This window comes from Elephas maximus, chromosome 11 (genome assembly GCF_024166365.1).
Source record: "Elephas maximus indicus isolate mEleMax1 chromosome 11, mEleMax1 primary haplotype, whole genome shotgun sequence".
NCBI lineage: Eukaryota > Metazoa > Chordata > Mammalia > Proboscidea > Elephantidae > Elephas > Elephas maximus.
The window spans coordinates 13,964,078-13,986,722 of NC_064829.1; the positions used below are offsets into that span (position 1 = coordinate 13,964,078).

The 22,645-nt window shown below is 42.6% G+C and overlaps 1 protein-coding gene across 1 annotated transcript in view; it reads right to left on the reverse strand.

Annotated features, from left to right (window-relative positions):
* The window catches only part of TWSG1 (twisted gastrulation BMP signaling modulator 1), an 81,947-nt gene extending 77,452 nt beyond the window's left edge, over positions 1–4,495 (reverse strand). The window contains exons 1-3 of the mRNA XM_049900175.1: positions 4,322–4,495; positions 3,217–3,364; positions 1,619–1,778 (exon numbers count right to left, since the gene is read on the reverse strand). Coding sequence (XP_049756132.1) covers positions 1,619–1,741 — 123 coding nt within the window. The 5' untranslated portion in view covers positions 1,742–1,778; positions 3,217–3,364; positions 4,322–4,495. The remainder of the gene's footprint in view (positions 1–1,618; positions 1,779–3,216; positions 3,365–4,321) is intronic.
* Between the last annotated feature and the right edge of the window lie 18,150 nt (positions 4,496–22,645).

Below are 22,645 nucleotides of genomic sequence, written 5' to 3' on the forward strand. Positions count from 1 at the left end.
ATTTGAACTACTGGAAGTTATAGACTACAGAGTCCAAAAATAATGTGGGGTTAAAGTAAATTTCTACCTGAACATGGATATAACAAATGTTATGAGGCTTAATTTCTCATAATGAATAATGAAGCTACACTGGAACACCCTGGAAAGCGGCAAGGATTCCATCTGACCGTCACACAAAATTGGACTTCGTGCACAGGCTACAAACTTTTCAGCCAGCATCAGCCATATCAAAAATCCGGGTATAAAGCTACATGATACTAAAGAATTACTGTTCATTTTAAAACTGTGATATTGGTCCAATAGCTATGTTTTAACAAGTTCTTATCTTTTAGAGATACGTATCAGAATAATTACAGATAAAACAGTATCAGGAATTTGCAAAGTGAAGTTAAACAGTTGGGGATGGACAGCGTAGAGGGTACAGGCGACACACAGACAGGTAGCTCTAATGTTATACTTTTCTCCCTCCTCCCATTTATGCTTGAAAACTTCCATAGAAAAAAAGTTAAAAACTAACCAACCAACAAACTCCTCTACTTATATGTTTTGATTTGAAATGCAAGGTAAGGATAAGCAGAGTTTGAGATCACGGCAATTTACATAAAGGTCAGGCTTCCTAGAATTTCAGCTGTTAACTGGAAGGCTAAAAGGTCAGAAATAAGAAAAATGCTCTGACCTATAGAAACAGTGATCACTTCTAGTACGTACCCACAATTACTCTCCTGTCGGGACTACAGTCAAGAGTCAGCTGACTCATGCTTTACATAGAATTCTAATATGTGTGGTTACAGAACTCCTTAGCTCGCACCACATCTCCTCAAAGAGAGGCTAAGACAGACAGACACACAAAGCAAAGACTGCTGATGGTCTAGCAGGATGGGGAAAGAGGGAACAGCTTTGTGAGACATGAAATCTGCCAATAATTAACACAATTTTATAGAGAGTAATAACCAGTACGTTCAGTGCACCGAAAGGCCATGGGCTTTGGAGTCAAACACAGACCAAGTTCCAAAGCCACTTACTAGCTATATAATTCCAATCAAATTACTTAACCTCTGTTTTCTCCTTAGGAAGATGAGAGTTGTAGCTACACCAACAGGTTTGCCTGGATGATTAAGAGGGAGATAATTGTCAAATATCTTGAAAGCAGATTCCCAATCCCAGCCAACAACTTGACTACAACCTCATGAGAGAGTCAGAACCACCCAGCTAAGCTGCTCCTAGGTTCCAGACCCTCAGAAACTATAAGAGACGGTAAACGTTTGTTGCATTAAGTTGCTAAGTTTTGGGGTACTTTGTTAGACAGCAAGAGATAACTAATACATTGTACTTAGGGCACAGTTTGTATATTACACGATTAGCTAATTTTTTCTGAATATAGTGATTGAGCTGCTTGGCTATGTAAACACAAGGGAACCTTTAAATTCATCAGAATAGAGCGCTCATCGTCACGTAATGGTATGTCTATGAGGCAGGGAATTATTCTTGGTTCTGAACATCCTGTGTCTGACCTTGCTTGTATCCAGACCAGCGTGTCACAGTATAATACGTCAGGCCTCAAATTTATCTGCTCTTCACCACACTGTAACATTTTTTAAAAAGGTACTCTTCATCCTACCTGAATGAGGCATTTGCTCACGTCACTAGCACAGAGCGCTTTGTTACAACTCAGTGACACAGGGACCCCCATCAGGAACATCAGGATGGCTAGAGTAAGCAGGACCACATAGTGTGACTTCATGTTTCTTCACAGAAGACAATAAACAACTCCCAGGAAGCTAAATAAACAAACAAAGAAAAACAAAACTTTAATTCCAGGACAGGTGCTAGGGTAAAACCAAATACAAAAACGAAAGACAAAACCAATAAACCAAGACACCTTGTTTGTGGCAAAAGACTTCTGAGAGATCATTTAAAATCATTCTCAATGAAAGAGTATTTAAACACTCAGAAAATAAACAACAATTTTATATTGTAATGTCTTGTTATCTATTTTTCAAGACGTAGGGTACTAAAATTCCTCAGACCACTCAGAAACAGTGACTGTGGAAGTTATAGTTATATCTAAACCCTAAGTAACCTGAGAGTATATCAAGCAAATAACTAGTTTCAAAACTGCACTGCCACTGTTTAGCTTTAGCTTTAGCTCCACTACTCTGGGTAAGCCTTCAGCTGCTAATCAAAAAGATGGCAGTTCAAATCCACCAGCCGCTCCTTGGAAACCCTATGGGGCAGTTCTGCCCTTACCTATAGGGTTGCTATGAGTCGAAGCAGACTCGACAGCAATGGGTTTGCTCAACTTTAGGGGCCCTGGTGGTGCAGTGGTTAAGCGTTTGGCTGCTAACCAAAAGGTTGGCAGTTTGAATCCACAAGCCGCTCCTTGGAGACCCTATGGGTCAGTTCTACCCTGACTTATAGGGTTGCTATGAGTTGAAACAAACTCGACAGCAATCGGTTTACCCAACTTTAGGGGCCCTGGTGGTGCAGTGGTTAAGCACTGGCTGCTAATGGAAAGGTTAGCAGTTTGAATCCACGAGCCGCTCCCTAGAAACCCTATGGGGCAGCTCTACCCTGACCTATGGGACCTGTGTGTCAGAATCGGGGGCCTGGGGGCTTTTTTACTCAACTTTAACCCCATATAAAAACTACTAATTTTGTACTATAACTTTAAAACATTTAACAACGTTTTAATTCTTACAATTAAAACAAATTTTAAATGCAAATTCCTGTAGTGATTATTTATGACTATCTCATTTTGTCTCCCAACAAAGTCAGCCAGAATAAAACAGCTCAAAGAAAGGAGTCTGCAAAATCAAACACTAAATAATTCAGCAAATAACAAAGGAGATAATATATTATTAATTGTATTAAGAACTCTAGATAATTTATTAAAATACAAAGACACTCTTTTAATTCTGTTAGTACCATAGATTCTTCTAAGGTATTACCAAGATACTACAGTTAAAAAAGAAAAAGAGACCAGCACAAATTCTGACAGCAGTTAAATAGCCAACGCAGTTATTAAACTTTATACAGGAGAAGATACAACTCCTTGGGATTAAAACACACACCCAAAAGATAATTAAAATAAATGAATATTTATCAAAGGATAAAAGGTGGGTTTATGCTTTTACAATTACCTTAAACCTTTATTCTAAGTATAACCAAGCACAATAAAGCAAAAGCAATTAGGCGATGAAATAAAGGGCTCAGTACCTGGTATGACTCAATGTGGAAAGAGAAAGCCCTGGGGATTGTTACTGGGCCCGAGAAGCATTCCCCTAAGACCGTTAGCACCTCAATTTCGGTAATTTAACAACACACACCAAGTCGGATGATTTGTGGAGGCCAACAAAAAGGACCACTAAAAAAGGGAAAGAAAAAAAAAACCTTTAACGGTTGTCCTGTGAAGTGTTTAACAAATGCTACTCCCAAGATCTCAGTGGAAAACGCGTTCATTCTTGACGTGGGCATGTGCAAACCAGGCAAGAGAATCCTCCAGCTCTGCGAGGCTGCCCCCCAGCCCGGCCGCCCCCCCCCGCGAGCCCGGCCGCCGCCCCCCCCCCCCCCGAGCCCGGCCGCCGCCCCCCTCCAGCCCGGCCGCCGCCCCCCTCCAGCCCGGCCGCCGCCCCCCCCCGAGCCCGGCCGCCGCCCCCCCCCCCCCGAGCCCGGCCGCCGCCCCCCTCCAGCCCGGCCGCCGCCCCCCTCCAGCCCGGCCGCCGCCCCCCTCCAGCCCGGCCGCCGCCCCCCCCCGAGCCCGGCCGCCGCCCCCCCCCCCCGAGCCCGGCCGCCGCCCCCCCCCGAGCCCGGCCGCCGCCCCCCCCTCCAGCCCGGCCGCCCCCCCCTCCAGCCCGGCCGCCCCCCCCCGCAGCCCGGCCGCCGCCCCCCCCCGCAGCCCGGCCGCCGCCCCCCCCCCGAGCCCGGCCGCCCCCCTCAGCCCGGCCGCCCCCCAAGCCCGGGCGCCCGGCGTCTGCTCCCTCGGCTGCGGCCCGCGGGGCGCCGGGCCACGGCGCTCGCTGCACAACGCCGGCGGTCTTCGCCGCAGCCCAGCCGGCCCGAGGCGGCGCCCGGCCCGGGGATGCTGCCCGGCCTCTCGGCGCCCGGCCCGGCCCCGCAGACCCCAAGCGACAGCACCCCACTCCTGTCCCCCGTCGGCGGCCAGGCCGCGAGGAGCAGGCGCGACTCCGCGCCGGAGCCCCCGCCCGCCCGCACCCTGAGCCCGAAGCCCGAGCCCGAAGCCCGAAGCCCGAAGCCCGAAGCCCGAGCCCGAAGCCCGAGCCCGAAGCCCGAGCCCGAGCCCGAGCCCGAGCCGTACGCTCACCGCGGCTCGTCCCCGGGCAGCTCCGACCGAGCCCCGCGCAGGCTGTGCCAGAAGGCTAGGCCGCGCCTCCGCGCCGTCCCCTCCGCGAAGCGCCCGCGAGCCTCCAGCGCTTGAAAGGGACAGGCCCGGCCGCTGCCCGCCGCCCCGGTCCGCCACTCCCTCTGGCCCAGCCGCCGCCAGCTCCCGCCAGTAAGAGTCTCTCACCCACCCCGCCCCCGGCCGCGGCCCCGCCCCTCGCCCGCCGCGCTGGCCCCGCCCCGGCCGCGGCCCCGCCCCGCCCGCCGCGCAGGCCCACCCCCGGCTCGTCAGCGCCCAAGCTTGCCCCTCTCCCCAGGGGCACAGCCCCCGGGGTTTCCCACGCGCACCCTGGTGGGGAGCTGCTCACCGCTCCTTTCCTGGACTCTGTTTCTCACCTCAGATCGAGTTTCTTGGTCTCATAACCTAGGCCCCAGCAGACCCTTCCTGTCAGGTTCTTTTCTCCGAGTACCCTCTGTAGAGCGTTGTGACCAACACTCTTCGGGAGCCGTCGTTGCGCAGTGGCTAAAGCAGTGGCACCCACCAGCCACTCCGCGGTAAAGATTTACAGCCTTGGAAACCCTGCGGGCAGTTTGGCGCTGTCCTCCAGGGTGGCTGAGTCCATAGCGACTGAACGGCGGTGGGTTCAAGCGCTGTTCTCTACGCTGAGACTGTTACGTGCAGGAGCTCACTGAAGCCACCTGAGAGGTTATTATTAGCTCACTGTCAACTTGAAGGAAACTCTGGTGGCCTACTGATTACGTGCTACAGCTGCTAACCAGAAGGTGGGCAGTTCAAATCCGCCAGGCGCTCCTTGGAAACTACGGGGCAGTTCTACTCTGTCCTATAGGGTCGCTACGAGTCGGAATCGACGCGACGGCACTGGGTTTGGTTCTTTTCCGTATAGACTTGAATCACTGTAGACATGAACATTCCTCAGTGCGTCATACTGTGGTTGCTCGTGTGTTGCTATCAAGCTTTGGAGCCGGTTTGTTCTGGTTCGAACCCCTGCTAATAATTTGCATTTCTAACAAGTTTCCAGGAAGTTATACATAAAAATCACCCGGGAATCTGTTAAAATGTAGATTATGATTCAGTATGTCAGGGTGTGGAAATGCATATTCTCTGTAGGGAACTTGTTAGAAATGCAAATTCTTGGCAGGGGTTTGAACCACAGATCTTCCAAACTAAGACAGACTAGGATCCACTTCCAAAATTTAGGCACAAAATCCCTATGAATCACAGCAGAACATTGCCCAATTCATTTGCTCTGGATACATCACCAGGAGAGATCAATTACTGAAGGAGGACATCATGTTTGGTGACAAAGATGGTCAGTGAGGGTGAGGGAGGCCCTCAGCGAGATGGATCGGCACTATAGTCACAATGGTGTTGTTGAACATGTCGATAGTGGTGATGATGATGCAGGACCAGGCAACACTTGTACACAAGGTGGCGGTGAGTCAGAGTTGACTGGATGGCAGGTGTCTGTCTATTCAGTTACAGACGTGCAAGGCCGAGGCACAGAGGGGTTAAGTAGCCTAGCCAATAAAGTAGCAGACAGGACACTTGAACCCTTTTATTTGACGTCAGAGGCAGGACTTAATGAAAACGCAGGTTTCTGGGGTCCACCTGAGACCTACTGAAGGAGGACTGCCGATGGTAGAGCCTTCCAAGCTTATATCCAAACCAAACCAAACCCATTGCCTTCCAGTCGGCTCCAACTCATAGCAACCCTATCAGTACTTCATTAAATCTTACTGGGGTTCTTATTTTGTGCTTGGCCCGGTGCTTAGCATGGGAAATATGGAGGAGGGAGCACCACAGGGGCTACTCCAGGAAAAAAAAAAAACTCCAGGGAGACGGATAAATTCAGCCATTAAAAAGTGATGCCATAGATCAAAGCTTCTCAGACTTTTTGGTCTCAGGACTGCTTTACACTCTTAACAGTTATTGAGGACTCCAAAGAGGTTTTGTTTCTGTGTGTTACATCTATCAATATTTATCACAAATGAAACTAATTTTCATTTAAAAAGAACAATAAATTCATTGCATGACAAAATGATTAACAGTTTTATGAAAAATAAATACATTTTCCAAAATAAAAGAAAATGGGAAGAGTGCTATTGTTTTCTACCGAGAGAAAATGCTATTTCAGCAACAGATATTTGCAAAAGATTTTTTTTATATTTACGCTTTGTAAATATCCCCTAAGTTTTCACAAAATTCACAATGTACCTGTGATTCACTGTTCCCTACCAAATTAGGTCCAACCTCCTTCATTTAATTTATTTAAATTCTTCATTAATTTATTATAGCTTTTTTTCCCCCTGATTACAGAACTAATACACATTTGACTAGGGAAATTCCAAATATTATAGAGCTTCACAATGTAGATAGTGAAAACCTCTTGCCATTTTATCCCCCAGATAATGCTACTAGTAAGAGTTTCGTGTATATTTCGGCTTTTATTAAAATTCACATATGTTAACATATATTTGCAAAAAAAATAAAAGTACGTTAAGCATGCTGGATTGCTTTTTTCACTTAGTATATATTTAGGACAGCTTTTCATGCCAGTATATAAATGTGCAAAGACCTGGAGTTAGAAAAATAAAAAGGAAGAACATGATCTGCATTTCTCAAGCTGAAAGAACTGAAAAAGAAAATTCAAGATTCAAGTTGAAATACTGAAGAATTCTGTGGGTAAAAAATTAAATGATGCAGGAAGCATAAAAAGAAAATGGAAGAAATATGTACAGTCATTATACCAAAAAGAATTGGTTCACATTCAGCTATGTCAGGAAGTTGGATATGACCAAGAATCTCTGGTACGGAAGGAAGGAGTTCAAGTTGCCCTGAAGGCATCGGCAAAACCGAGGCCACAGGAATTGACAGAATACTGATTGACATGCTTCAAGAAACTGATGTAACGCTAGAAGCACTCTGTCATCTGTGTCAAGAAACTTGAAAGACAGAAATTTTGCCAACTGACTGGAAGGGATCTATACTCATGCCCATTTCAATGAAAGATGATCCAACAGAATGCAGAAATTCTCAAACAATATCAGTAATAGCACATGCAAGCAAAATTTTACCGAAGACAATTCAAAAACAGCTACACCAGTACATGAACAGGGAACTGCCAGAAGTTCAAGCCAAATTTGGAAGAGGACATGAAGAGGATATCATTGCTGATGTCAGATAGATCTTGGCCAAAAGAAGAAAAAAAACACAAATAAACATCTTTCTGGTAATCAACTATGTGAAGGAATTCGACTGTGTAGACCGTAACAAATTATGGATAACATTTTGAAGACTGGGAATTTCAGGACACTTAATTTTTTTTTAATTGTGCTCACGCAGAACCTGTACATGGATCTAGAGGCAGTCATTTGAACAGAACAAGGGCATATTGTGCAGTTCAACATCGGAAAAGGAGTGTGGCAAGGTTTTATCCTTTCACTTTGCTTATTCAATTTGTATTCTGAACAAATAACCCAGACTGTATGAAAAACAGGGCATCAGGATTAGAGGAAGACTCATTAACAACTTGTGATATGCAGATGATACGAACTTGGTTGCCAAAAATGAAGACTTGAAGTATTCACTGATCAAGGTCAAAGACTATAGCCTTTAGGACGGATTACACTTGTAAAGCAAATGAAAATCCTCACAAAAATAAACAACATTATGATATATGGAGGAGAAATTGAAGTTGTCAAAGATTTCACTTTACTTCAATCAACAGTCAACGTTCGTGGAAGCAGTCAAGAAATCAAACAACGTATTGCATTGGGCAAATTTGCTGCAAAAGGCCTCTTTAAAATTTTCAAAAGCAAAGATGTAACTTTGATGACTAATGTGTGCCTGACCCAAGCCGTGATCTTTTCGGTCACTTCGTAGGGTTGCTATGAGTTGGAATCGACTTGACAGCAACAGGTTTTCGGTTTTCTTATGCGTGTGAAACCTGGACAATGAAAGAGGAAGATAGAAGAAAAAACAACGTATCCAAACTATGGTGTTGGCAGAGAATTTTGTATGTACTGTGGACTGCCAAAAGAACGAACAAATTGGTCTTAGAAGAAATACAATCAGAATGTTCCTTGGATCTGAGAATGGCTAGACCTCAACTTGCTTACTTTGGACACACCATCAGGAAAGACCAAGTCACCTCAATGAGATGAATTGACACAATAGCTACGATAATGGCTTCAAACATACCAGTGACCATGAAGATGGCACAGGGCTGGGCAATGTTTCCTTCTGTTACACCTAAGGTCACCATGAGTCGGAACTGATTCAACGGCGGCTAACAACAATAATGTGTAGATCTGTATCATTTTTTGAAATTTTATTCTGCTGAAGTATATAACAAAAAATTTTCCGTTTTAATCATTTGTAAGTGTATAGTTCAGTGACATTAACTACTTCACCACGTTATGCGTACATCATCAGTATCTACTTCTGAAAGTTTTCCAAATGGAAACTCAGTGCTCCTTCAGCAATACTCCCCCCTTCTCTTCTTCTTCCTGGTAACCACTGATAAGCTTTTGTCTCTGTGCATTTGCCTAGAGTAGCTATTTCATATAAGTGGGCTCATACAATATTTGTCCTTTTTTGTCTGATTTATTTCACTTAGCATAATGTTTTCAAGATTCATTCATGTATTAGAAGTATATTTCTCTTTATGGCTGAAAATATTCCACTGTATGTGTATACCACATTTTGTTTATCCGTTCATCTGTAGAGAAAATTTTAGCTACTGTGACTAACGCTGCAACGAACGTTGGCATACTGCAACATTTTTAAAAATAGATTTTATTTTTTTAGAGTAATTTTAGGTTTACATAAAACTTAAACGCAGAAAGTACAAAGAGTTCTCATTTCCCTCCTCCAGCTGCACACTGGTTCTCCTGTTAACATCTTGCACTCCCGTAAGCATCAATCTTTTTTGATGTTACACAAATCCTCTCCGTAAGCCAAACTAGTTTATTTCCACACTTGACACTTTATTTCTGCACATTTTCTTCTTGGTTGGGACATGCTTCTTACTTTTTTCTGGCCACATAAACCTTACCCATTCGTTAAATCTTGTTCAAATGTCACGCTGTTCAAATCTCTTCTACGATCCAACACAGTGCCTGACACATAGTAGGTGCTCAGTCGGTGCTTACTGAATAGATTGATGAAGTGAATGGGCTTCCTCACTTGAAGTCCCCCATGACCTCTGAGCTCCTAAAGCATTTATTTGCACTGACCTTTATCTGTGGATAGGGTCACTATGAGTCAGAATTGACTCCACTGGCAACGGGTTTATCACCGTATATATGTTTTGTTTCCTCAACTTATTTTGGATTTTTTTTTAAATACTTTGTTGTGTTTTAAGGTGAAAGTTCACATAGCGCACTAGATTCCCGTTCTACAATTCACACATGAATTGTTCCATGGCATTGGTTATAATCCCTGCAATGTGTCAGCACTCCCGTGATTTCCACCCCACCTGCCCCGTTTCCATCCATCTAGTTTCCCTGCCACTCCTTGCCTTCTCACCTTTGCTTTTGGGTAAATGTTGACGATTTGGTCTGGTATAGTTGATTGCTTAAAGGAGCACATTCCTCATGGGTGTTATTGTTTGTTTTATAGGCCAATCTATCGTTGGGCTGAAAGGTGACTTCTGGGAATGTCTCTAGTTTCAGGTGAAAAGGGTATCTTAGGCCCGTAGTCTCGGGGGTTCTTCTAGTCTCTATCAGTCCAGTAAGTCTGGTTTTTTTTTTTTATGATTTGAGTTTTGCTCTACATTTATCTCCCATTCTAACCAGGACCTTCTATTGTGTCCCTGTTCAGAATAGTCATTGGTGGTAGGCAGGCACCATCTAGATTTTTGGTCTCAGGCTAGAAGAGGCTCTGGGTCACGTGGGCCATTATTTCTTCCTTGAGTCTGATTTCTTGTACTCTCCTTTGCTCCAGATGGGAAGAGATCAACAGCTGGATCTGAGATGGCCTCTCTCAAACTTTTAAGACCCCAGATGCTACTCACCAAACCAGAACACTATCTTGAAGAATTAAGTTATGCCATTTGACCTAGTTGTTCTATGAGACTATGGTTTTGAGCCTTCAAACTCAGTAAATCAATCCCACAAGGTGTTTGGGTACGTCTAGGAAGTATCCTTAACTATTCCCCCTATGTGCTTTATTGTATATATAAATATATACGCAGCACATATAAACACGTATATACATATGCCCACAAATATACTTATATATGTACACGCATATACTGCCATATGCCTTCCCATACCCATATAGCGTACTTATCTGCCTAGGTAACCACTCACATATTTTTTGCTTGTAATTACTGTTGTTGCAAGATTGTATATGTTATAGCATTTACAGTAGTTGTCCTTTATTCTTGTATACCTGTCAGTGTCTTCATTTACCTTGATCAAGTTGTACTGACTTCCCCCATACTGTGTGTTATCTTTCACATCACCTGGTAACCATCAAAGAACATTGCATTCTGTGTGTCAACCTATTCTTGATGTTTATAAAAGTGGTATCATGCAATATTTGTCCTTTTGTGTTTGACTTATTTCTCTCAGCATAATGTCCTCCAGATTCATCCATGTTACAAGATGTTTCACAGACTCCTCATTACTTTTTATTGTTGCATTGTATTCCTCAACTAATTTTGGAGATTTCTTAGGGGAAAGAATCATACCACTATAATACATCACTTCACAGGAGCCCTGGTGGCACAGTGGTTAAAAGCTTGGCTGCTAACCAAAAGGTGGCAGTTCGAATCCATCAGCTGCTCCTTGGAAACCCTATGGGGCACATCTCCTGTGTCCTATAAGGTCACTACGAGTCAGAATTGACTCGAGGGCAGTGGGTTTTGGTCCCTGTGCCCAAGGACCAATTAAGCCCTTGCAGGATCCAGAAAGACTAGGACATGTGGTCTTTGTTTTACAAGGGCTTACCTGGATTAGCCAAGATAACAGAAGTAGTGACTAGGTGAAACAATTAGTGAAAAAGATAAGATTGCTTAGACAGAGTCAAGCACTTAATAGGTACTCCCAGAGATTAGAAAAAAGCAGAAACCAAGGAGGACTGGAATAATGGGAAAGGCTTCCTGGAGGCTTATGCTTGGTCTGGAAGGGGAGGTGAGACTTGAATAGGCTGAGCAGAAGGTGACCTTGGGTAGAGACAAAAGGGTGTGAATGATGGGAGGAACCTGCCTGCCATTTTAAAGTATACAATTCAGTGGCATTTGGAACAGTCACGATGTTGTGCAACCATCACCACAACATTTTACTAGCTTCACAACATTTTACTCATTCCAAAGGGAAACTCCATAAAGTCACTCCCCATTTTCTGTGCCTCCAGGCCCTGGTAGCCGCTAGTCTGATTCCTGTCTATGAATTTGCCTGTTCTGGATATTTCATATAAATGGAATCACACACATGGAAGCATTTTGTGTCTGACTTCTTTCACTTAGCATAATGTTTTCAAGGTTCATCCATGCTGTAATATGTATCAGTACTTAATTATATTTTATGGCTAAATAATATTCCATTATATGGTATACAAAAAAAAAAAAAAAAAAAACCCACTGCTGTCAAGTCGATTCTGACTCATCACGACCCTATAGGACAGAATAGAACGGCCCCGTAGAGTTTCCAAGGAGCACCTGGTGGATTCAAACTGCCGACCTTTTGCTTAGCAGCTGTAGCACTTAACCATTACGCCACCAGGGTTTCCATTATATGGTATACCACATTTTAGTTATCCATTCATTCACTGGTAGACACTTGAGTTGTTTCCACTTTTTGCCTATTGTGAATAACGCTGTTATTTATGTACAAGTTTTTGTTTGAACACTTAATTCTCTTGGGTGTATACCTAGGAGTGGAATTGCTGGGACGGTTTGGTGTGGGTTGGATACTAATTTTTTAATGCTAACTTTGTTTGAATTTTTGAGGGACTTCCAAACTGTTTTCCACAGTGGTTGCACCATTTTACAACCCCACCAGCAATGTAGAGGACTCCAATTTCTCCTTGTCAGACTTGTCATTCCTCTCTGTCCCTCCCTCCCTTTCTTCCTCCCTTCTTTCCTCCTTCCTTTTTTTCTTTCTTTCCTTCTTTCTAACTATAGTCGTTCTAGTGGGTGGGGAGTGATATCTCCTTGTAATGCCTGTTTATTTTTATTTATATGTTTATACCCTTCCTTATTTCATGAAGGATTGGAGAAGACTTAAAAAATATATATGAGACAGAAAGGGTCAAGTAAACACTTAAGGGAATTTGAAAAGAGGGAGAATAAGGCCAAGAAAATAATAAGATGGGAGTCAGAATGGCACAAAAAATGACCTAGTGAGACAAGGGTAACAAGTTTGTTCTCAGCATTCTAGTAGGAAAGGCAAAGAAAGAGAGCAAAGTCCATTACAGTGTCCACAGTATTTGTAGGATAAAAACAAATCAGGAGTATTGCTTTTCCTAATATTGATGCTTGATGTTTTCATGGGTTCCCGTGAAAAAAACTGACTGATTCAACAGAAATATATATTTGACAAAGAGGGTGAGGATCTATGATGTGCCCTGGATATTGCTAGATATGTGGCCTGGAGAAGAAACCTAAGGTCTCTGTGCTTCGGTGTCCTTATTTGTAAAATGGTGATAATAATAGTATGTACTTGATAGAGTTATTTTGAGGATTAAATAAGATAATGTCAAGTGCCTGGTACAAAGTAGACTCTCAAGAAATGTTGTGTATCACCAGGGAGATGGTAATGATAATTATGTCATTGAAGAAAACGCTACCTGACCTTCGGATCTTCAGAGCTGTGTGTGTGTTGGAGGAGGGGAGTAGAAATAACAAAATAAACAACGAAATCTGTAATTACAAAATATGATAATGTTGAAGGAAATTTAAAGTGTTGGGGAAGGGAATAACAGGGAGAAACTCACTTAGGTAGGGTGGGTGACTAGGGAAGTTTTCTCTGTGGAGGTGACATTTAAGCCACAGTCAAGGATTTCCAGGATCAGGGGAAGAATTCTAGGCAGAGGGAACAGGATATGCTAAGCCTCTTGGTTGAGAAAAGAAATGAGGTTAAAAGACAGGCAGAAGGCACCATCTTGCAGGATTCAGGGGCGCTGGTAAAGATTCTGAGGGCAATGGAAAGCTCCTGAAGGTTTTTATGCAGGGACTGGCATGTATATATTTATGCTCTTAAAAGATCAACTGTAGCTGTTGAGTGGAAACTAGGTTTGAGACAGGCAAGGTTGAAGCAGGGAGAGCAGCTAGCCTGTGGAGATGATGCCAGTTTGGACTGGAGACGGACAAACATGAGGAATGTTTTGGAGCAGAAACAATAAGACTTAGTGGCAGACTGGAAGTGGGAGGAGGTGAGACAGAGGATGGATTGAGAGTGACTCTTAGGTTTCTGCTCAAGCTATTTATTGATGGTGCCATTTACTGAATTGGGGAAGACAGGGAGAACAGCAGATTTGAGGGATGAGACCGAGAGTATGGATCATGTCAAGTTTGAGATGTGTGTTAGGAATCCAATTGGAAATGTCAACTAGGTTGACAGATAGGAGAGGTTTGGGCTGGAGATATAAACTTAGGGGTAATTAGCATACCAGCGGCATTTAGTCATGGAAATGATGAGTTCATCAAGGGAGGGAGTGCAGATAGAGAGAGGAAGACTAAGCCTCGGGGCAGTCTACAATTTAAAGGTTGGGAAGTTGTCAGAGAAGTAGGAGGAAAACGAAGACAGTAGTGCTGTTGGTCCCTTACATGTTGTAGGGGATACTTCCCTCGACACCATGCCTAAAATATAAATGCGTTCCTAAATATAGAGCAGTAGTATGACACAGAAGCCATCGGCCTTTCTGTGAGGGGCCAAAATAATGTGCTTCAGATTATCCAATCGTTTACACTTAAATTATCCACTTTCTAAGGGTCATTCTCTTAGCTCATTAAATAAGATAATGACAAGTGCCTGGCACAAAGTAGCCTCTCAAGAAACATCACCTAGTTAATTGTTTTTTAAAAGCTCAGGTTTACATGGAAAAAGAAAAGGGAAAAAGACAATGGACTGACTGTAAGCCAGAATCAACGCTATGGAGATGGCTACCCTTACTTTTCTTTCTTTGCTGTCATCACGGCTGTTCTGAATGTGGCCTCAGTTATCCATGTGTGGATCAGGGCTCTGGGTGTTCTGCAATTATGGCATGAAGAGCCGTTCTGAATATTTTGTTTGGGAGCTGCACACTTGTAGTTTTATGCTCCTGATTACACCAATGTGATATTTGAAAACATTTTATCATCAGGAAAAGTAGGTGCTATTGTTTGGCTCCAATCCAAGTGTTAGCATACACCTACTAAGAAAGCTTCCAACTAAAATAGGCATGAAAAGGAGCTGCTTTGATGAGATTCCAATCAAAACATAAACATCAGTGCCATTCTCGCAGAAGGGCGCATCCCTGTGTGAGGAGCACTGAGGGCACTCGTAAAATAAGCAAATCAACAGTATAGTTTCAAAACGCATTCTAACTGAAGGAAACTTTAGAGATCATGCAGTGCAACCTCAGGTTATTTTGTGGTAAATTGAGGACAGGGAATCAGGCCTCCCAATGTTGACACATTCATTCAACAGACATCCTTTGAGCTAGGCAGTAAAGATACAAAGACATGAAGCTATAAACAAATAGTTAGGAGAGATGGTAGTCAAGTTCTCTAACAGGGTGAATGATATGCTCTGGAACCCAGGGGCTAGCTGGCCCTAACTTCATTTTTAAACTGAATTTGGAATCACTTTGTCAGGGGGCCTTTTTGACTACAAATTGAGGGTATCACCTTACTATCAGCCCTTTGGGTCTGAGTTTGAATCAAAATTACTGCCCTGGAACCTGCTTATGGACTATCTTTCTCATTTCTGTATAGACCAGAGTATAGGTATAAAAATGGGATAATGTTATGTCTCAAATTGGGAATCTGAATCATAATATAGCCTAGTGCGTGACACAAAATATGTACTCAAGTATTTTAACGAACTGATATTTCCACAAATAGACACATGAACTCTGCCCAAGTTTGGAAAATAATTTAAAGCCATAAACAACAAACATCGGTTAACACAACTGAAGATAAAGAAATGTATAGCATTTTAATTTGAGTTAAGTATAAATAAATCTCTGGCCAAGTAGGATCTAGTCCTACCTTTCATTATCTTTCAAAGCCATCTCAGACAATTTCCTTGTTTACATGTTCCATATTCCAGTTACAATTGCTGCATAACGGATCACCCCAAAACTCAGTGGTTTAAACAACAGCAATCATTTTATTACCTCACGATTTTTGTGGGTTAGGAATTCAGGAAGAGCTCAGCTGGGTAGTTTCTGTCTTGGAGGCTTCTCATATAGTTGCAATCAGATGGCAGCTAGAGGTGGACTGGGGCGTAGGAGGGTGAAGGTGGGCTGGGCATTGTTCTTGCTTCCTGAAGTCTCAGGACCTCTCCAGGTGGTTGCCTGTGTGTCCTAGTTTGGGCTTCCTCACAACATGGAGGCCTCAGGGCAGCTCGACTGCTTAAACGGGAGCTCAGGACTCCAGATGGGAGCTGTGTCACCTTTTATCACCCAGCCTTGGAAGTCACATAGCGTCACTTCTACTTCAGGCACAAGTCCACTCACATGTAAGGAGTGTCAATGTCACATTTTAAGAAGAGCATGTGGGGTAAGAGATATTATCTTGGTCATTTTTAGAAAATACAATCTACCGTATCCCACAACCCACAAGATTCTTTCATATTTGTTTGTTTTTGTTCTGTTTAACTCAACTTAGAGGTAATTTAAAACTTGCATTTGGAGTTGTCTACTCTGAACTTACCAGACAGGATGGTAATAGTGAATCCGACTCAGTGAGTCCCAAAAGCTATCCTGTAGAACACGGTTTCGTGGTGCCTTATTGGATGTTGTTTGAAAAAAAGTCAGGAAAAGGAGGGATTAAATGTTCCTTCATTGCAGAACTTTTTGAAGTATTTAATATTCTAGTGTACATTATGAATTTCCTAGATGATGAAAACCTTTCATTACAGAGCATTGATGGAGCACTTAGGGGGCTAGAGTTTCAGCAATTAGCCACAAACGATTCTTGGAGTTGCACTCAACGACAATCTAAAAATAAGTATATTTGTATATTCAGATCATAAAGTTAGTGTGTTACAGATGTGTTTATAATTAAAAGCCAAATATTGTTACTTAGGCATTGCACCTGGCTAGCTGACACTTAGACTAGCTAGTGTCTACACTTTAATCCATCTGGAAAATCATTCAAAAATTAGTTATTGTGTTAGTTACCTAGTGCTGCCATAACACAAATACCACGAGTGGGTGAACAGAAATTTATTTTCTCACAATCCTGAAGCCTAAACTTGGCCATTGCCAATTTCTTCCGTGAGCCTCTCTTAGTTTCTGTTGTCTGTTGGTGATCCTTGACATTCCTTAATATTCCTTGGTGTCTATCTTCCTCTGGTCTTTTTACAAGTCAGAATTGGTTAGATTTAAGAGCCACACTACCTCATTAACACAACAAAAGAAAAACCTTGTTTCCAAATGGGGTCACATTCACAGGTACAGGGGTTAAGATTTCAGTACATATTTTGCATGTGTATGTTGGAAACTCTGGTGGCATACTGGTTAAGTGCTAACTGAAAGGTTGGCAGTTCGAATCCACTAGATGCTCCCCGGAAATTCTATGGGGCAGTTAGTTCTACCCTGTCATATAGGGTTGTTATGAGTCAGAATCGACTCAACAGCAATGGCTTTTTTTGGTTTTATGTTGGGGGAGGAGTCACAATTCAACCCATAGCTCCTACTGTGTGCCAGCAACTGTACTTTGTGGTGGAAACTCCAGGACAAACAGACCAGGAAACTACCCTGAGCAGCCCACCCTCTGATGCATAATTGGGAAAGATGAATAAAACCTTAACAAAGATTTTTCTATGATGCACAGGCTCAGTTGCTAAACAATTTGTTCACTAGTCTTACTTTAAAATAATTTTTTTAGGCAACAATAAAGACACACAAATTTGAAGATTCTTTTAACAGTTTCTTTGTGAAGACTGTACTATATATCTTTTCCTTTAAAACGAAGGAAAATGCAAAACAGAAGAAAAAGAAAAATCTATTCAAAATAAGGTAATCCAAATACTTTACAAGGCTGCATTGCTTCCTTTCATCATTCCTTAACATTCATCAATAAAAGTTATTGAGTACCCTACACATTTGTGTAGGCATTGTTCTAGGCCCTGGAGACTCAGCCTTAAACCAAAGTTTCTGTTCTCATGGAACTCACAACTAGTGGGAACCAAGCTAGGTTTTTCATTTGTTCGAGAACCTTCAGCTCTTTCCTGCTTGTTTTCAAGGATTGCTAATATTGGGTCCCGTCCTCCTCTCTGCGTCCCCTCATTCAAGTCCTCTGCCTTGGCCAGGCCTGGTCCCCACTACTGGAGCGTTTTCATTCTCACTCCTCTCCTTTATTTCTGTTATCACCCCCCATCCCCCCATAAGGCCCCCACCACGTCTCTTGCCCACAGTCCAGGCCAGGCAGTTCATTCTCTCATGGAAAGTGTACAGCTGCTCCCGCGTGAGCTGCATCCCTGCCTGTCTTTCCAGCCTTGATTCAAATGCTGTTTCCTCCTTGAAGCTGCATCCCACCTCTTCGCACTCTCCTGACAGACGCCCCCCCGCCCCGCCCAGTACTCCGTAACCCTTTTTTGCTCCTCTTTATCATGATGCGCTGCATTTATGATGCTCTTTCTAGTCTGTGGTACAGTTGTAGATGTCCAGGGCTCGCCTCCCTATAGGTTGAAGCCACTGTGTCTGAGGGCGTCATAGGGCTTAATACAGCACCAGGTACAAAATGGTGGATGTGAAGGTATTCTCGCTGGGAAACCCAAGAACCAAATTTGTCTGAGACCCTGCACATTCTCACAGGCTTTTCAGTCAAGTGTAACCTTCCCTACAGTATCTTTTCCACGGGAATGAACTGAAAGGTGAGGAGTTTCGGGCCTGGGAAGAGGGGATATCAGACTGTGACAGAGCAGCGTTGGTATCTGACCAGAGGCAGAGACTGGCCTTTGCAAGAAAGAAGAGAGAAATTCAGAAGCAAGAGTTGATTAAGGACTGAATTTGAGAGGGCTACACAAAACAACAAAAAAATCAGGAAAAGTCTGCACGAAGACAATTAGGTTATTATTGTTTACCATTGACCAGCATTGACTTGTGAACTCCCTCTGGCTTCAGCCAGGGTTGTCTTTAGTCTTGATATTCATCTGCCTCTTTGGTGAGAGGGGTAGTTTTGCTCACTTGATTTTCACTCCCTGAGACTCTCCCGCTGGTGCGATGCTTGCCAACTTACTCCAAGTGATCAGAGTGTTTTGATGTGACATCTTCTCAAAGACAAACTGCTCCTCTTCACCACTCCCAGCCTTCAGTGCATCTGTTTAGGGAATCAGATGGTCGAAACGTGGCTCTCTTTTTTTGTAAATCCACTTTAGTGTATCTGATTAGGCTGTACCTGTCCAAACTTCTCTTTTGTCCTTAGTCAGTGACTTCCGCATTTTGGCTTTACTCACCTTCTTCAGGCAACCAAGTTACTCAGACTTTTGCAAACCTCCCTATCCAAGTTAACTTTCTGAAAGAGCTTCATAAATTCATTTACACCAAGTGTCTGAGCATGTTTCACCACCAGGAGTATTTACTTTCACCTGATATAGGAAAACTTAAGCCAAAGGCTGTATACGTGTATAATTCCAGGGCCTTGGAAGTAGATGAGAGTTTTATTCTTATAGTAAGGACAATCTTAGGACCTGTAAATGCCTACTGGTGAGCCTGGTGGGACCTGAGGGTCAGGAAGGAATGTCTTGATATCTTTAGTAACTACCTCTTAAGCAAATGGTTCAGTCCTCAGCTACTAATCGAAAGGTTGGTGGTTAGAATCCACCCAGAGGCACCTTGGTGGAAAGGCCGGGTGACCTACTTCTGAAAAACCAGCCACTGAAAACCCGATAGAGCACGCAGCTCGACTCTGACGCCCTTGGGATTGCCATGACTCAGAATGGACTCAACAGGAGCTGGTTTGCTTTTTTTGGTTTGGCTTCCACGATGCACAGTATGCTTATCGACACAGTGATAAGTGAATATAAATACCAATGGCAGACCACCCAAAACTACGTGGAGGGAAGCAGGTGTTCCTCAAAAAGTTAAATATAGAATTACCTTTAAAAATTAAAAAAAAAAAAGTTGTCATTGTATCAACTCCAACTTATGGTGAGCCTATATGTGACCATTCTGACAATGAGGCCATGATAAATAAAGATATATAAAATATTGTCACTGCAAATTCTTTTTCCTATCATATCAGTTATAAATAAACTAAACAACCAATAAATAGGAGCAATAACATTGAAAGAAGAAAGTAATTCTAAAAAATAAAAGCATTGCTATGTTTCGTGGGCTTTATATTGAAGTATAACTTACAGGCAACACGTTTGATTTTCGGGGTACAAATTGATGAGTTCTGACAAATGTGCAGTTGTTTAACCACAACCATACTCATGAGAGTTCTGTTACCCCAAAGAGTTTTCTTATACACCTTCCCCCAAATCCCTGGTCCCTGGCAACTGCTGATCTGTTTTCCATCACTATAGTGTTGCCTTCTCTAGAATGTTATATAAATGGAATTATGCATTATTTGCTCTTTTCTGTCTGGATTTTTTCACTAAGTGTAACAATTTTGAGATTCTTTCATGTTGTTGCATGTATCAGTAATTCATTCTTTTTTTTTAATTGTGGTAAAATATATATAACAAAACATTTGCCGTTTTAATCATTTTGAAATCGACAATTTAGTGACATTAATTACATTCACCATGTTGGGCAACCATCAGCACTATCCATTTTCAAAAGTAATTCATTGGTTTTTATTGCTAAGTGGTACTCTATTGTATAAACATAAAAAAAAAAAAAATACCACGATTTATTTATCCACGCATCAGTTGATGGATATTTGGGTTCATTCCAGTTTTGACCGTTATGAACAAAGCTGCTGTGAGTATTCACACGCAAATCTTTATGTTGTGTGTGTGTGTGTGTTTTTCTTTTGGGTGAATAACTAGGAGTACAAATGCTGGGTCGTATGCTCAGTGTATGTTTAACTTTATAAGAAACTGGCAAATGGATTTCCAAAATGTCTGTACTGTTTTGTCTTCTCATCAGAAACCTGTGAAAGTTCTAGTTGCTCCAGACCCTCACCAACACTTGGTATTTTAAGCCTTTTTAATTTTAGCCATTCTAGTGTGTGTATGGAAACCCTCGTGGTATAGTGGTTAAGAGCTATGGCTGCTACCCAAAAGGTCGGCAGTTCAAATCCACCAGGCACTCCTTGGAAACCATATGGGCAGTTCTACTCTGTCCTATAGGATCACTGTGAGTCGGAATCGACTTGACGGTAACAAGTTTTTAACAAGTGTGTATATAGTGGTGCCTCACTGTCTTTGAATTTGCATTTCTCTAATGGCTAATAATGTAGATCATCTTTTAATACGCATGTTTGCCATTCATATATCTTCTTCAGTGAAGTTTCTGTTCGAATTTTGGCCCATGTATAGATCAGGTTTTTATCTCTTTGAGTTGTAAGAATGTTTTATATACTCAAGTATTTTATCAGATACATTTTTTTTTAATTTTTTATTGTGCTTTAAGTGAAAGTTTACAAATCAAATCAGTCTCTCATACAAAAATTTATGTACACCTTGCTATATACTCCTAATTGCTCTCCCCCAATGAGATGGCACACTCCTTCCCTCCACTCTCTCTTTTCGTGTCCATTCGGCCAGCTTCTAACCCCCTCTGCCCTCTCATCTCCCCTCCAGACAGGAGCTGCCAACATAGTCTCATGTGTCTACTTGATCCGAGAAGCTCATTCTTCACCAGTATCATTTTCTATCCCACTGTCCAGTCCAATCCTTGTCTGGAGAGTTAGCTTCGGGAATGGTTTCTGTCTTGGGCTATCAGAAGGTCCGGGGACCATGACCACTGGGGTCCTTCCAGTCTCAGTCAGACCATTAAGTCTGGTCTTTTTATGAGAATTTGAGGTTTGCATCCCACTGCTCTCCTGCTCCCTCAGGGGTTCTCTGTGTCTTCCCTGTCAAGTCAGTCATCGGCTGTAGCCGGCCACCATCTAGTTCTTCTGATCTCAGGCTGCTGCAGTCTCTGGTTTATGTGGCCCTTTCTGTCTCTTGGGCTCATTATTACCTTGTGTCTTTGGTGTTCTTCATTCTCCTTTGGTCCAGGTAGGTTGAGACCAATTGATGCATCTTAGATGGCAGCTTGCTAGCGTTTAAGACCCCAGACGCCACTCTCCGACAGGGGATGCAGAATGTTATCTTTATAGATTTTATTATGCCAATTGATTTAGGTGTCCCCTGAAACCATAGTCCCCAAACCCCTGCTCCTGGTACACTGGGCTTTGAAGTGTTCAGTTTATTCAGGAAACTTCTTAGTTTTGCTTTAGTCCAGTTGTGCTGACCTTTCCTGTATTGTGTGTTGTCTTCCCTTCACCTAGAATAGTTCTTATCTACTATCTAATTAGTGAAAACCCCTCTCCCTCCCTCTCTTTCCCTCCCTCCCCCTGTCGTAACCATTTTCTTCTCTGTTTAATCTATTTCTCGAGTTCTCATAATAGTGGTCTTATACAATATTTGTCCTTTTGCAACTGACTAATTTCACTCAGCATAACGCCTTCCAGATTCCTCCATGTTATGAAGTGATTTACAGTTTCATCATTGTTCTTTATCAATGCGTAGTATTCCATTGTGTGAATGTACCATAATTTATTTATCCATTCATCCGTCAGTGGGCACCTTGGTTGCTTCCAGCTTTTTGCTATTGTGAACAGTGCTGCAATGAACATGGGTGTGGATATGTTCCTGTAAACGCTCTTATTTTTCTAGGATATATTCCAAGGAGTTGGATTGCTGGATCTTATGGTAGTTCTATTTCTAGATTTTAAGGAAGTGCCAAATCGATTTCCAAAGTGGTTGTACCATTTTACATTCCCACCAGCAGTGTATAAGTGTTCCAGACTTTCCACAACCTTTCCAACTTTTATTATTTTGTATTTTTTGGATTAATGCCAGCCTCGTTGGAGTGAGATGGAATCTCATTGTAGTTTTGATTTGTATTTCTCTAATGGCTAATGATGGTGAGCATTTCCTCATGTGTCTGTTAGCTACCTGAATGTCT